Source organism: Monodelphis domestica, chromosome 3, assembly GCF_027887165.1.
Source record: "Monodelphis domestica isolate mMonDom1 chromosome 3, mMonDom1.pri, whole genome shotgun sequence".
NCBI lineage: Eukaryota > Metazoa > Chordata > Mammalia > Didelphimorphia > Didelphidae > Monodelphis > Monodelphis domestica.
This window is the reverse complement of record NC_077229.1, coordinates 42,515,234-42,529,687: the sequence shown is the minus strand read 5'-3', so window position 1 is coordinate 42,529,687 and position 14,454 is coordinate 42,515,234. Positions and strand designations below refer to the sequence as shown.

The 14,454-nt window shown below is 47.4% G+C and overlaps 1 protein-coding gene across 8 annotated transcripts in view; it reads right to left on the bottom strand.

Annotated features, from left to right (window-relative positions):
• Nucleotides 1-14,454, bottom strand: part of HECTD4 (HECT domain E3 ubiquitin protein ligase 4) — a 225,708-nt gene that overhangs the window by 4,228 nt on the left and 207,026 nt on the right. For 7 of the 8 annotated variants that reach the window (XM_056821721.1, XM_056821726.1, XM_056821724.1 and 4 more), the window contains exons 63-73: nucleotides 12,389-12,612; nucleotides 12,118-12,269; nucleotides 10,792-10,898; nucleotides 8,810-8,933; nucleotides 6,341-6,531; nucleotides 5,681-5,827; nucleotides 4,808-4,927; nucleotides 4,556-4,711; nucleotides 2,854-2,957; nucleotides 2,103-2,324; nucleotides 155-321 (exon numbers count right to left, since the gene is read on the bottom strand). In XM_056821721.1, the coding sequence (XP_056677699.1) occupies nucleotides 155-321; nucleotides 2,103-2,324; nucleotides 2,854-2,957; nucleotides 4,556-4,711; nucleotides 4,808-4,927; nucleotides 5,681-5,827; nucleotides 6,341-6,531; nucleotides 8,810-8,933; nucleotides 10,792-10,898; nucleotides 12,118-12,269; nucleotides 12,389-12,612 (1,714 nt within the window). The remainder of the gene's footprint in view (nucleotides 1-154; nucleotides 322-2,102; nucleotides 2,325-2,853; nucleotides 2,958-4,555; nucleotides 4,712-4,807; nucleotides 4,928-5,680; nucleotides 5,828-6,340; nucleotides 6,532-8,809; nucleotides 8,934-10,791; nucleotides 10,899-12,117; nucleotides 12,270-12,388; nucleotides 12,613-14,454) is intronic. The other variant, XM_056821722.1, reaches the window with a different exon arrangement.

The window sequence follows — 14,454 nt, the reverse complement described above, 5'->3', positions numbered from 1 at the left end:
CGACGCATCCTCATCTCTCCCGTCTCCATCGCCCGACTAACAGCACAGCCTCCTTTTACTCCCAGACTCTTCCCAGGTGGTCCTGACCTCCGCACACGTCTGGGGGGTTGGTGTCAGTGGGCAAAAGCCAAACTGGGGAGAAGAGGGGCCTCACCCGACGGGTATGTGCCTTCCTCGGGAGCACAGTTCCACCTCTTCGCCAGTCATGGTTAGGTAGGTAAACTTGCAGCACGGTTTGTTGGGGGAGTCAGGGCTCTCGGTGGCCAGATGTTGGGAAGCGATCTCGGCACAAAGGGCCTCCAGTTCTGTTTCATCGTTAATCTAGAGTGGGAGAGAGCTGGTCTGGGAGAACTACACCAGGTGGGAATACGGCCATCATGGCCAGACAGGCAGCCCTCTGGCTCAGGCCCAGAAGACCTCTTACCACCCCAAGTTCCTTTAGACAGATGAGAATGGGGCTTCGCTGGTCCCTTCCTTTCTGAAGTTCTGTGAGCTCACCCAAAGGGGCTGGGTAGAGCAGGGCACTTTGCGATGCAGGGAACTGGGTATTCCCTAAAAGCTAGCTCCTCTCATAGGACTTTGGCCAGAGACAAATGAGGAAGTCCGTGCATCCTTCAGGAGCTTGGTTTTCCCAGAGCCCTAGTTAGAGCAAGTAGGGACATGAGAATACAGAGGCACTGGGAGAGGCCTTAGAACAGAGACTGGCTGGGCTGGAAAATCTATTAGAAAACGTCAGCACTGGAAGAACCCGAGAGCTGATCAAGTCAACATGCTTGTCTTATAGAGAATAAAATGGTGAGTTGGAGGGGGAAGTGACTTGGGCACAGTCAGAACTAGCACTAAAACCTCCTTTCCATGCACAGGTTTTTCCCTTGCTCTCCATTCCTTCTTCCAAGATGAATGATGCAATGATCTTGGGTCTGCGCCACCATCCCCACTAGAAGAGGGGCAGGGCAGGAGGAAGACCCAGGCTGCTGCTTTTGTTCCCCCTCAGGAACTCGGGGGGGGGGGGAAGATTTAGTAGAACTCTTGGCTAGAACAGGAGTCCATGAACTTGTAAAATTATTTTCTGACTACATTTGAATGTAATGGGTTTCCTTTGTAATCCCGTGTTCTTTATTTCCTACATTTAACGGCACGATTCTGAGAAGGGGTCTCTAGGCTTGATGAGGCTGTGGACCTGTGTGACGCTCACTGTCCCCGGAGAGGCAAGCTCCCCTTGGGTCCAGATTTCAGTTCTTCAGGCTCCTGGGCTCTCCCAGGGTCAAAGGAGACAATCCAGAGTTGACCTCAGTTAAACAGTAAACAGATGTGAGTGAAGCAAGAGGGTCAGGGGCCCTGGAGCTAAGCTGAGAGAGAGGAAAGGGAACCTGCCCTTGGAGGGGCGGCGAAAGCTTTCTGCCGCCACGTTGGATGATAACCCAGGAGAATCAGCTCCTGATGCACTTGTACTGCTCTGAAAATCTACTCCCATGCTGAGAGTCTCAGCTGGAGGAGAGCTCGGAGGTCATCTGGTCCATCCCTCCCCCAAAGCAGGCACCCACTCTCACCCCGGTCAGAAGGCCTCAGGGGAGATGCAGGATTGCTAAGTGGGAGGAATGGGGGAGAACACCTTCTGGAGTTCCTCTGCTGTCCCTCTTCCCCACTCTGCCCCTTCAAGCCAGATCTAAAGGAACTAACTTTGACCTCCCATCATGGCCTTCCTACTTGTGGCCAGTCTTTGCCACACTGAGCCTTTCAGGGCCAAGTGGCTGCAGGGAGTCTGAGAGGAAGACTTGGGGGTGGCAGACAGGCCAACACCTGTCAAATGAAAATGTGTGTGTGTGTGTGTGTGTGTGTGTGTGTGAGAGAGAGAGAGAGAGAGAGAGAGAGAGCGAGAGAGCGAGCAAGATGTGATGTGATGTGATATGATGTGATGTCAGTGTGCTGCATGGACAGAAAGGTCAAAGATTCCTATTGATTGAGGAGGCTTTTCTTAAATCAAGTTTTAGTTTAGAGGCCAGGCCCTGTGAGAATGATTTCTCTGCTTGCCCTAGTGGCTGCTGGTCCCTCTTCAGGCCACGGGCACAAAGAGGCAAAGAGGGTCCTCTGCCTCTACTTACATTTTCAAACTTTTGGACATAATTGTAGGTGAGTATGTCTGCTTCCTGGAGATCCACATCAGGATCCAGGGGCTCCCCGACCAGGGTCTTCCAGAAGGAGGGTAGGAGGTCCAAGGGCAGAGGAACATCCGCACGGATTGCAATGCCCAACAGCTGTCCAAAGAAATGAAGCAGCTGCTCTTCTCCATAGGTGATGGGACTAGGAGTCAGGATGTACTTGCCCTGGAAGCCAAACCCAAAGGCAGGTGTGACTGACCAATTGACCAATGACTGACCAAACAACCAAGAGAAAATCCTCTCCCCATGGCTTGAAAGACCAGGCAAGGAAGTCACCACATTTCACCAGAAGGCACCAGGTGACATGGAGGGGCTGACTTCTGGAGACAGACGCTTTTCTTGGACCGAGATGGGGAATCTGTTATTTAAGGAAAAGACTCTCATGGGCTTTAGTGGAGAAAAATACAACGCTGATCACTGTACCAAACCCTGACTGTTGGAGAAAATAGAGCTTGAGGAATGAGCCACAAATTCAAAGGCTCTTTAACCCACAATGAGACCAACCCCTCATTTTGCAGTTAAGAAAACGAAGTCCTAGAAAATTCTGTTAAATGCCTCTGCCTGAGGTCACACAGTGGTAAGGAGCAAAGTGGGCACTGGAACCCAGGTCCCGGGGCTCCAAATTCAGGCAGGGCTCCTTTTATTACACCATACAGCCTTTCTCACAGGGTTTACCTCTCTGGGGATGCCACACCTTGTTTTTGTTGACAGCAGAACTAGGACACAGCAGGAGGAGGGACAAGGAAGAGCTCTGGAGTTCTTTACACACCTGCCACAAAAAATGGCGGAAGGAACCACCTGCAAGACAACAACACAGAAGCTTCAGTCTGTTGCAGTTCCCTGGTCTCCAGAATGAGGTCATCTACCTTCTCTAAAGAGAACCCTGGAAATTTCTGAGCATTTGCCCCCAGAAGATTGTGAGTAAGCTTCCTGTCTCCAGGGAGAGCCAGCAGTAAGGGACCTATCAAGCTTGAAGAATGGAGGTGGTCAGCCCTTTTTTCCCAAGCTAACAGAGAGGCTGACCCTTGAGAAGATGACTCCTCCTTTTGTGTCCAAAACTCACAAAACTACAGAGGCCCACCCAACTGACAAACACCAGTTTGTAGACTCATGAGATGTGCTGAAAAGCAAAGGATTTTTATTGATCCAACTTGGACCCAAATAAATGGCAGGCCCTTCAAGAGTCTACTCTCTAGGACTATTCAAAGGCCCCATGCTAGCAACTACTCTCTGAGACCTAATGATGAAGTTCATCGGTACTGGCTGGAGGCTAAGTCGAAGGGCAACATTAAGCTTTTGGTTCTCTCTAAGCCTCAGGGCCTTTCCCTGACTTCCTGCTCTAGTACAGAGAGCAGAGGAGAATCTGTGCTCATCTCCACTTTGGGGATCCTCAACCTGCCAGGGTGATGACCAAGAAGCCAGGGCTGTGAGCACCCTGAAACAAGTGTTCCTTCACTTAGGACTTCTTCAAATCATGGCTGTTTGCCTTTCACTCTGTGATAGTCTGTAACTGGGGGTTGTTTCTTTGGGGGGTACGTGGGCCAGTTCACCAGACTTGAGAAGTGTCAGCTCTTCAGAAGCCATGCTTGGCAAGACTCTAATTTAGTCTTTTCAAAGAGAGGTCCTCAAGGGTCCTCAGAGGAGAACCAAGATGATCAGAAATATCAAGGGTGGCTTCTGGGAGATGAGAGGGAGAGAGATACAAGAAGAAATCTAGGTGATATAGAAGTAACAATTGCAATAATAGGTAGCATTTTTATAGTGACTTTGGGTTTGAAAAGCACTTCCACAAATCTCTCTTTGGTTCCTTCCAACAATTCAGGGAGGGAAGTGCTATTATTATCCTTTTTTTTAAGATAAGGAAATTAACGCTGATTGAAAGTAAAGTGACTTGCCCAGAGTCACATAGCTGGGGCAGGATTTAAACTCAGGTTTTCCTGACTCTAGGCCCAGTGCTCTATCTGCTGTGGCACCTCACTACCAATAAAAATCCCTTTCATTATAATACAGGTTGCATGATGGCACATGCATAATCTAAATCTCATTGCTTCTTTCCTCAGGGAGGATGGAGGGAGAGAATTTAGATTGCAAAATGTCAAAAAAAACAAAAACAAAAACAAATGTTAAAAGTTGTCTCTACATGTAACTGGAGAAAACAATACAATAGAGTGGAGGAAGAAAAGGTATGCTGAACTGAACATTAAAAACCAAACAAATATGAGTTTGTTTTTAGGAAAACAGATAAGTGAACAAAACCCCAAAAGGCAGTACTTATTTGGCCTTGCTAATCAAGCAACCTTGGGTAACATGGGCTAAAAAGAGACTGCTGGGGGAAGAGAAAGGAGCCGGGTAGCCTCAGGGAGGGCAGGTGAGCTTCAGTGAGGTACACAACTCACTGGTCCCGTGGACTTCCTCTCCTGTGAAGCGAATGTTGAATGCATAGGTGGGATCGCCTCCACTGGCCAGTTTGACGCAGAGCTGGGAGGATGGGATGGAGGACAGCTGCCGGGCTGCCTGACAGAAGTAGGAGTTTTCAGAAGAGCGAATCTCGCCTGTGCAGAGAGAAGGACATCTGTGTCACTAGGAGGTTCTGGCCAGAAGCCTCAGGGTGAGGCTGCATCTCCAAAGGAGACCATGCCAAGCCCTACCTCCAACGATTTCAAGTGGGTCCAGAGTAATTTCTGGGGCAGCATGGTCTGCTGTTCTCTGCACAGTAGCATTCAGCACTCGGTTCATCACAGTCACTTTTGTGTCGTAAAAGATGAGCCCTACATAAAGGAGGTGGACATGTTTAGTCTGAGCTGTTGCCTTCCCAGTTTCCTGTGCTTGTCACCTGCTGCAGACACTTTGCTATTTGTCATGGCTAGGGGTCCTCTGCCTCTGTCGGTCTGTCCCCATTTTATTGGGGTCATGTCTCCCTATCTTACCCAGGCTGGATATGGTGGCCACTCCTAGGCCCCAGTCCATTACTGACTGGAATGGGAGCTCTCCTCTGTTCACTTTTCCCTCGGGCCAGTTTGCTCCTCTTTACGCCTTGCCCTCACTATCTCCACTCCCCTGCACAAGCTCCTAGAACCACTCAATGGGTCCAGACCTTAACCTGGACTTTCAATCAGTGCCAAAGCACTGAGCCCAAGTGATCCTCCAACAGAAGGGCCCCCAGTTGTGGGCCGTCATGCCCAGCCTGAACCCTTCTCTTGCCACGAGTTCTAAAAGTACAGGCTACTCTCGTCAGCTTGTGACTTGAGAACAGTGCTGGCTCTAGCTGCCGTTTCCATGCTAGAGCTGAGGTTGGGGGAGTGATGCTTCTCCCAATGGCCTTGGTGATCTCTCAAGACCCTTTCTAGCCCACAGTATACAGCTTTGACAGGAAGACAGCATATATCTTTTGCTGCCTAACTGGTAACCCAAGGAGGGGAGTAGATGACACAGGGCTGCTGGGCTAGTTGCTGGCATCTCTGTTCAGCTAAGCCTCCAGAAGGCCCTGCCCTGGACCACTGGGCCTGCCCACAGATCCTGACCTTTGGCCTCTTGCAGCAAGGCGGCGATGCTATTGGCGTACACCTCAGTCTGCCGAAGTTCTACAAGGGGCAGGAAGAATGTCTCCAGGGTGGTATTCAAGGACTGGAGCAGAGCAAAGCGCAGACGTAAGCTTTCGATGGGAACATCTGGAGTAGCAATAATGGAGGGAGTTAGGACACAGTCAGGCAGCCTGGGCGACTGCTGCTATTTCACACTCTCTGAAGCTGGAATAGCATGAGTTAGAGTCAAGTCTGGTGGGACTTACCCAGGGGAGAGTGCACTGGCCCACAGGCAGGACGCCAGCATTCTGACCACTAATCAAGATCTCTCTCTCTCTCTCTCCCTCTCTCTCTGTCTCTGTCTGTCTCTCTCTCTCTCTGTCTCTGTCTGTCTCTCTCCCTCTCTCTCTGTCTCTGTCTGTCTGTCTGTCTGTCTGTCTCTCACACACACTCTGCACCTGATAGTCTTCATAGGAGCCCCCAGAGAGAGTTTTTCTGTACAGGCAGCATCCCCTCCTCACTTCCTGAGAAATCCTGAAGCCTTTGGCCATACTAAGAGCAGTGGACACTGACTCAGCTGGCCAGGCACCATGAGCTCAGGTCAATCTTCCCAACTAGGCTGGCCGAGTCTCAGTGTGAACCCTTTCTAGGTGCACGTACTCAAGAGACAGGAGACTCTGGGGTCAGTGGTGTCTGCAGGGTCTAAGTACACTTCGTGGGGGTGGAGCCGTGCAGGGGTGATTGCGAGATGACGACACAGGCGGTTGATATACTGGACAAGTGCCACGTCCATCTCCAGGGTCCATTTTCTGGATGTCTTCTGTGCATGTCTGGCATCAATGCAGGCACACCTAAAGAACAACACCATTAGAAGCCAGGATCTGGGATTAGGTCTGGATGAAGCCCTTAACGAAATGTCATTCAGGTTCAAAAATTCACTTTGCAAAATGCCTGGTGGCTCTCAGTGCCTGGAGCCATGGGCCAGTTGCCCCTGCATATTGCCTAGGAACTGCACCCTTCATAGGAAGCTTCCCCCTGCCCCTGCCCAAATTTTTCCAAAGAATTAAGTTCAGTGAAAGTCTTCCAGGCTCCTGGGCTACAGCAACTGAACTTTGGGGTCTGAATACTGTGTTGGACCCAGCACATACCAGAGGCAGAGAACTCAGTGGAAAGTCTTCCCATAGAGTACAAGAAATGCTTGGAGAGCCAGAGCCTCCAGGGCTGCTAGGCCAGAGAGTGAGTGATGACTAACCATGCCCAATACCTGTTTATGCCCTGAACCTCTGCCAGGACAAAGCTGAGCCCCAGCCCTCTCACTAGATGGGGAATGGGGATCCTCTTTGGATCTGCTCTGTTTCTGTAGGAAACACACCTACTTTAGAAGGACTTGGGCATCCGCCTTTGGCTTCTCATACACTGAAGGCTCAGAAGCTCTGCTAACTGACACTGTTCTACTGGGGTCTAATGAACCGCTTTCTGGGGCACTCTCAGGTCCGAGTTCCATCCCATTTGAAAGTAGTCTTTGGTTCAGAAGAAACGGCCGCTCTTTTAAATGCATAAATAAATTCAAATTGCTGGTCTTTTTTTGAACCAATATGAGAGAAGCCAATTGGTTCCTCGGTGACCAGCCCATTGTGGCTCAACTCTGAGCCTTTGGTTAAGGAGAAAACAGGCTGAAAACAGGAGGGAAATCATTCCTTCTGTCAGAGGACAGCACACAGGTTTCTAGGGGAGCTTGGCCATAATGAAGCCAATGGCGACCTTTTATTTTGGAAAGTCTCCATTTGTGGCAGGGTGGCTTGGGGAGGGGGAGATTTCTTTTACTTCGGCAGAGTTTTTCTGCTTGAAATATGCATTCCACTGGAAAGGAAAGCGAATATTGAGTGGGCCCTGTAGGTCCAGCTGTTAGGGAAGTCAAGTTCAACAAGTCAGTAAAGGCAAATATAAGCAAGGATCAGCTCAGGTTTTAGTGCAAGTCTGCTACTGGATTGGTTACAAGACAATTCTTCTCTGTCTATCCCTTGTTTGGGAAGGGATATGGCTATATTCTAAGGACTGATGGACAGTTATCTAGGAAAACATAGGGAAGACTAGCAAAGGGAAGAGAAAGAAGATGAGAATGAGGAAGAATTCATCTACTTAGCTAAAGATCAAGGTTAGCAGGATCTAGAAAAGAATCCAAGGATAAACAGCCACCGTGTGAAGCTAACTTGGGCAAGAGACATAGTCAGGGCTGCAATGAGATATGTCAGTGACTAGATAATAAGGGCCTTAACACCAGAGATCAACTACATGGGCCTGATGATTAGATGATATTTGAGGAAGAGTACCCTGGGGATGGAAGAAGAGAAGAATGTGGCTCATTGGCTCTAATGTCCCATTTGGGGCCCAAAGGTGGTGCTGACTACATTCATTCTACCAGTTATGCAATTAGAATCTGTTACCCTAAAAAAACTAGGATTCCCAGCAAAACTACAATTCCTAGCACCCCACAATCTTCCTGTCATTACGTGCTGACATAGACAGGATATAAATTCTGTGGAGTTCCATCTCTCACTCTCTTGCCTTTCTGTTGCAGCTTAGGTGGAGCGGGCTTTTTGAGCAGGTTGAAAAACATTAGTCACATGGTTCTATTTTGTTAGATAATAAACTTTATAAAATACAATACTTTAAGTATTGGACACTAATTTAAATCTTACACAGTCCAGTTCAGGAAGAGCTACTGTGCTGGAACGATTAAGAGTCAGTAACTGTTAGATGTATGGTGCCTCTATCTTACTCTGTAACTCTGGCTCTGTATGGGAGGGCTAATGGAAAAGGGATGACATGGATCAGTGAATGCCTGACTGGGAAAAAGGCAAGGAGAGAAAGAATCTCTGAGCTCTTCTATCAATGCCTGGCACACATCAGGAAATTTATCACTCTTTATCATCATATTTATCACAAGGAACCTTCCAAAAACCAGAGGAAGTTTATCTAAATACCACAAGAGGGGAAAACAACTCAAGCCGCTAGAGGTTATGATTTCTTGTCAATAATTCATCTGGACTTTGAAAAAAATGCCATCCAAGTTAAACAGCTCAGTTTTATGAAAACTCAGTCCAGGAAATCCAAGAGAGACCCACCTACCTTTCAAAATGAAGATCATAGCCACAGGATAAAATAGCCCTCCAGACGCTGCGGATGTCTTGTTTGGCTCGATCAACCACAAATTTGTGAAATCCTTCCAGGGTCAGATATTTTTCCTCAGGGACTAGTAAGAAACCAAGCCTTCTCAGTCAAGCATTGAAGGTTCTTTGCACTGTCACCCTTGCCTTCTCTAGCCCCCAACTTCCTTCCATCATCACTTCTCACTCCTGCCTTATAAGAACACTGACCTTGGCTCAAGCTAGAAGTGGTTCCTGAACATACTCTGAGATTTCCCACCTCCATACCCCTGCTCACACTGCTGGCACACCGGGGCAGCTGGGAATCTTCAAAAAGAGCCTAGATGCCAATTTGTCTGGAATGTGGTATGGGGAATTCTGGTTCAGGTACAGGCTAGATTCAATGGCTTCTATTGTTCTTTCAACTCTGAGATTGTGGATGTTTGCCCAGCTCAAATGCTTCCTCAATTAATGAAGTTTGCCCTGATTATCCCACCTCTCAACACCTAATGAACTTTATATAGGCACCTCTAATGGCACTGACAATATGTAGACAGACACTAGACCTGTGATTTCATTGGTAAAGGAAATTCCCAGATGAAGAGACCCCTTGTATGAATGCTGAATGGCACCCTCCCTGCAAGGATTATCTCAGAGATTATTGGTGCCTGGAGCACTTCAAAGTTTAGGGACTGGTCCAGGGGCATATAAGCATTTTGGACTGGAGCGGCATGTTAACTCGTCTACTCAGCTCTTGCTTCTTTCACCATTCTGCAGTGTTATGGGTAATCTGGGTCCTTGCTCTCTCTCCAAGAGATCCTTAGCATATTGAGGGCAGAGAATTGGAGGGAATCCTGTTTCTTTTCATCCTATAATCCCAGTAAACCCATCCCCACAATCTCCTTTCCTTTCCTCTAACTCTAGGGTTGGGATGGCCCAAGGTTTACTAATACTTTTCCTCCTCCCTACTTTGTGAGCATTCTGAAATTCTGAGAGCTTACCTTATCATTACTCACAATCAGAAAGGAACAACAGTTCTAATGTCCAATTTTATCAGTTCCTTTTTTTGCCCTTCAGATTTTCTCTCTCCCCAGAAGCCATGCTTGAATTCCTAAACTATTTTCTTAACACAATTTGTATTAATCTTTTTTTTTTAATTTTAAACCCTCATCTTCTGTCTTGGAGTCAATACTGTGTATTGGCTACAAGGCAGAAGAGTGGTAAGGGACAGGCAATGGGGGTCACCCAGCTGGGAAGTGTCTGAGGCCAGATTTGAACCTAGGACCTCCCATCTCTAGGCCTGGCTCTCAATCCACTGAGCCACCCAGCTGCCCCCTGTACTAATCTTTAAGAACATCCAATCCAACAAACTACCACCTTTAGGTTGCACCCATTTTGTGCAGAGAACTGTGCAGAGTATTGAGGGAGAGACAAAGACAAATTCTCTATTGCTGTTGGAACTTCAGCCTGAGTCAGAGAATCTCTAGCTTAGCAGGGAGCTCAGAGAACTCAGTAAAATTCCACTTATCAACCACTCACTCATTAGATGCTAGGTGCCTTGGTAGGTGCTGGAGATTAAAAGATGACAAACAACATTTCTGACCATCAAGGAGCTTACAATCTACCAGAATTAAGAGTTCCTTTTTCAACATCATGGACAAGTAACCCAGAGGATTTCCTAATGGGAAGAAAGCCACCTGCCCCTTGCTGTGGCCAGGAGGCTTTGTGCCCCTGGGCACCATGGATCAGTCAGCATTTGCAGTAGCCAATTTCATATCTCTGGGCATCTCCTATTGTGCTTATGAAAGCAGAATCAAGCAGGGCCTCCTGGATCTGAGCATCTTCTCTCGAGTCTGAGAGCCAAGCAAAGCCTCCGCCAGAAAGCACACTATCAGCGTCCAATGGCCCCTCTGGTCTCAAACATGCTTAGAAGCCAAAGCTCCCAAGCTTCTCCCTATGCCTCACCTTCTTGTTTTTTGGTGGGTGACTTTTCGGGGTCCTTTTCATCAGGTTTACTCTTCTCTGGTGATTTGGGCTTCACAATTGGCTTCTTCTCACTTAAGGCTGTCCTGCTATAAAACCAAACATTTGAATACAACGGTTTCTGCTTGAGGCTTTAAGAAACAGGGCAGGTGCACAAAATCAGCTTCCTGGTTCTCCTTTGTACTCTTGGGAATATTAAGAAAATTAGTAACAAAGCTGATTTAAGCCTGTTTAAAGAACTTGAGAAGAAAGCGTTTCTGAAACATACAGAACTGCCCATTTATCTATTGATGAGAAAGCACTTTTACATGACTGTTCCCACAAGTCAGTCAACACCATGTCCCTCATCTGTAAGGCCCCGGGGTCCTCGCCTAGCTAGCTAACACACTGCTAGCTTAGTTCAAAGATGAACATAGCTGTTATATACTTGAGGGTAACAAAACTTGAAGAAGAGGCTCCTAGAGGAGACAGTGTTGGCATGTTGAGACCTCTGGCTCAAGCTCAGCTCCACCACTGGAAAAAGTCCAGATTCTTTGAGCCTTAGCTTCATTATCTGTAAAACGAAGACAATAATAACGGTCTCTTTCTACATCCCTCTAGTTTGGTTCAAAGGATTCAATGAGATAATATAGCATATAAAGAAAGTACTATAGACATCTAAGCTCATGGTGTTATGAAACACTATTCTAGAATGTTCTACTTAAGGCTAAGGTCACCTTCAATAAGAATCCTTTCCCGATTCTCTTTTTAAAAAAACTCTTACTTTCTGACCTAGTAACAACTGTAAGACAGAAAGACAAGGGCTAGGCAAACAAGGTCAAGTGACTTGCCCAGTGTCACAGCTAGGAAATATCTGAGGTTAGATTTGAATGTAGGTCTTCCTGACTCCAGGACTGGCACTCTATACACTGGACCCCTCTGATTCCCTTTCATCTTTGCACCTTCTCCATTAATTATCCTCAAGGGAACCTGTCTATATCTTGTCTGTCCATAATTGTTAGCGCACTGTCTCCCTCATTAGACTAGAAACTCTCTGCATTCCCAGGACTTAGCATGTACTTGGCTCACAGCATAACTGACCGAATGCTTGTTGACTAGACTCAAGCTCCTGTGAATGGCTAAGTTTTTTTCACTGTACATCTCAGCTGAACTAAGCATCAATCATCACACTCTAACAGCAGAGAAGAGACAGGACCAAATTGCAGCATGCTTGAAAAAAGCTTTGGGGGCTTCTCTGACTAAAAAGCAGAAAGTTTCAGGCCTTTCCTTTATGCTCTTCTTCTGAGGGTGGGGGCCCAGGGTGCTCACCTGACACTGTTAAGCACAGACTTCTCCTTGGTGGGAGGTTTCGTCATTGGCCGCTTGGTGCTCACCACCTTCACAGGGTGCTGCTCTTTGCCTGCTTTGTTGTATTTGCTCTTGTCAAACTTGGGCTTGGGCACACCATATTTCCTTAGAATCTTCCCACAGAAAAAGCAGTGGTCAGTTCTGGGGTGCCGATTCCTTTTCTACACCAGCCCCCTGCCCCCTGCAATATGGGTCCAACCAACAGAGTTCCAGAAGGGGAGGGAAGACTTACCTGGGTGAGCTGGTCCTCTAGCACTTTTTTGGGGGGGCGCACATTGGTAAAGAACACATGGAGCAGGTTTCCTGGTGTCTGGGAGTTGATTTGTTCCTTACTAAGATAGATGTCAGAGACTTTAATGGGCTTGGCTGGCGTCAGGCTTAGCATCTGCTCTGAATGGACACAACTTTTAAATATATCTGTGAGGACCTCTCGAGCCCCAGGGACCAGCTTCTCTCCTGGAATCGAGAGAGGACAAAACAGTAGGATAAACATAGTATTTATGGAAGAAGAAAAGCACTTTGCTCTCAAGTACTTTTGAATATAATTGAGAAGTATTTAAATATTTGAGAGGTTCAATGCAGACCAAATGTCAAGGAGAGTAAAATCTAACAGAAAGATGAGGTTGCCAATCAACAATTATTAACTGCCTAAACATGTTCCAGGCACTGTGCTAAGTGCTAGGGATATAAAAGACAGTGCTTGCCCTCAAGGAGCTTCCAATCTTGTAAGGCAGACAACAAACATCTAAATAAGGCAAGCCATATACAGGAAAAAATGAAAATCATTAACTAAGGGAAGGCACCAGAACAGAGAGAGAATTGGAAAGGCTTCCATTAAAAGAAAGGATTTTAGTTGGAACTTATAGGAAGCTAGGGAAGTCAGTAGGCAGGGTGGAGGAGGGAGAGCATTGAGGGAGAGCATTCCAGACATAGGGGATAGCCAGAGAAAATGCCCAGTGCAGAGAGAAAGAGCACTTTGTTTGTGGCACTGATAGGAGGCCAGTGCCAGTGAACTAAAGAGTAAGGGCTAAGGAGACTGGAAAAAGAGGAGGCAGGGTGGGTTATGGAGGACTTTGAATGGCAAAAAGCATTTGGTATTGGATCCTGGAGATGACAGGGAGGTACTGGAGTTTATTGAGGAGTGGGGTGGCATGATCTAGGTCTACACTTTAGTAAAATTACTTTAGTGGCTGAGTGGAGGATGACTGGAGCGGGGAGAGACTGGAGGTAGGCAGACCCATCAGTGGGTTATTGCAGGAGTCCAAGTGGACTGTAAAAAGGTGGAGATAATGTCAGAGGAGTTTATTTTGAGATTCAGTGTTGCAATGGGGAAATCAACAAGTCTTGGCATCAGAATGTTGGAGAAGATGAGAGGGAACTAGTAGAGACAGTTTACAGTCATGTAAAACAGAGGTGAAGGAGAGAGTGGTAGAAGGCACCTGAGTGATAGGAGATGAGGAGGAGGAGAGAAGCAGCTCAAGGCAAACGGCCTCCATTTTCCCCTAAACATGAGCATTGTTCTCTACTGAGAGTTGGGAGTTAGGGAGCCATGGGAGGTTTGCAGAGGAATGAGAAGAGCTGAGCTGTGGAAAGCAGGAAAGGGAGATGGTTAGGAGGCAGCAGCGAGGACCAAGTGAGGTTGGATAACATAAATGTGTAGTGACCTCAGGCAGAATGACTACCTCCACCTTCATGTGAAGGTAATGGATGGTGGGAGTGAACCCAGGCTTAGGGGTGTAATTGGTGCTCTGATAAGGGACAGGGGATTCAAGAGAGGAGGGCAGTGTAGAGGCAAATTGTTCACCACAGGGTCAAGATGAGGAAAAGAGAAGTGGGAGTGCAGGGCAGTGTTGGAGAGAATTGAGGAGTCCAGGGAATCAAGGCCATGTGAGGATGAGACTAAGGTTATATAAGAAAAGGCAGATGGACAGGTGAAAATTCATTATGGTCAGTGAGATTTCAGAATTCTTCAACATAGAAGTAGTACATTTGTGGGCGATGGAAGATCTTTGTGTGTGGCTGGGGTGAGGCAGGGGAGTAGTTCATGAGAGGAAAGTGGATTGAGGAAGTAAGTGGCTGGGGTGTTTGAAGGGGGCTCAGTACGTATGCTGAAGCCTCTTAGCATGAGGACAGAAGTTGGGGAGAGAAAAATTGTAAGCCAGGTCCCAGAGTCACTGGGGAAGGAAGGGGAGTGGGGGGGAGAAGAGAGCGTGGTGGTGTCAATAGAAAACAGCTACCAGGACTTTGACTGGGTGGCAGATATGAATAGATGTGACTGAGTAATGGGGGAAGGGGGAG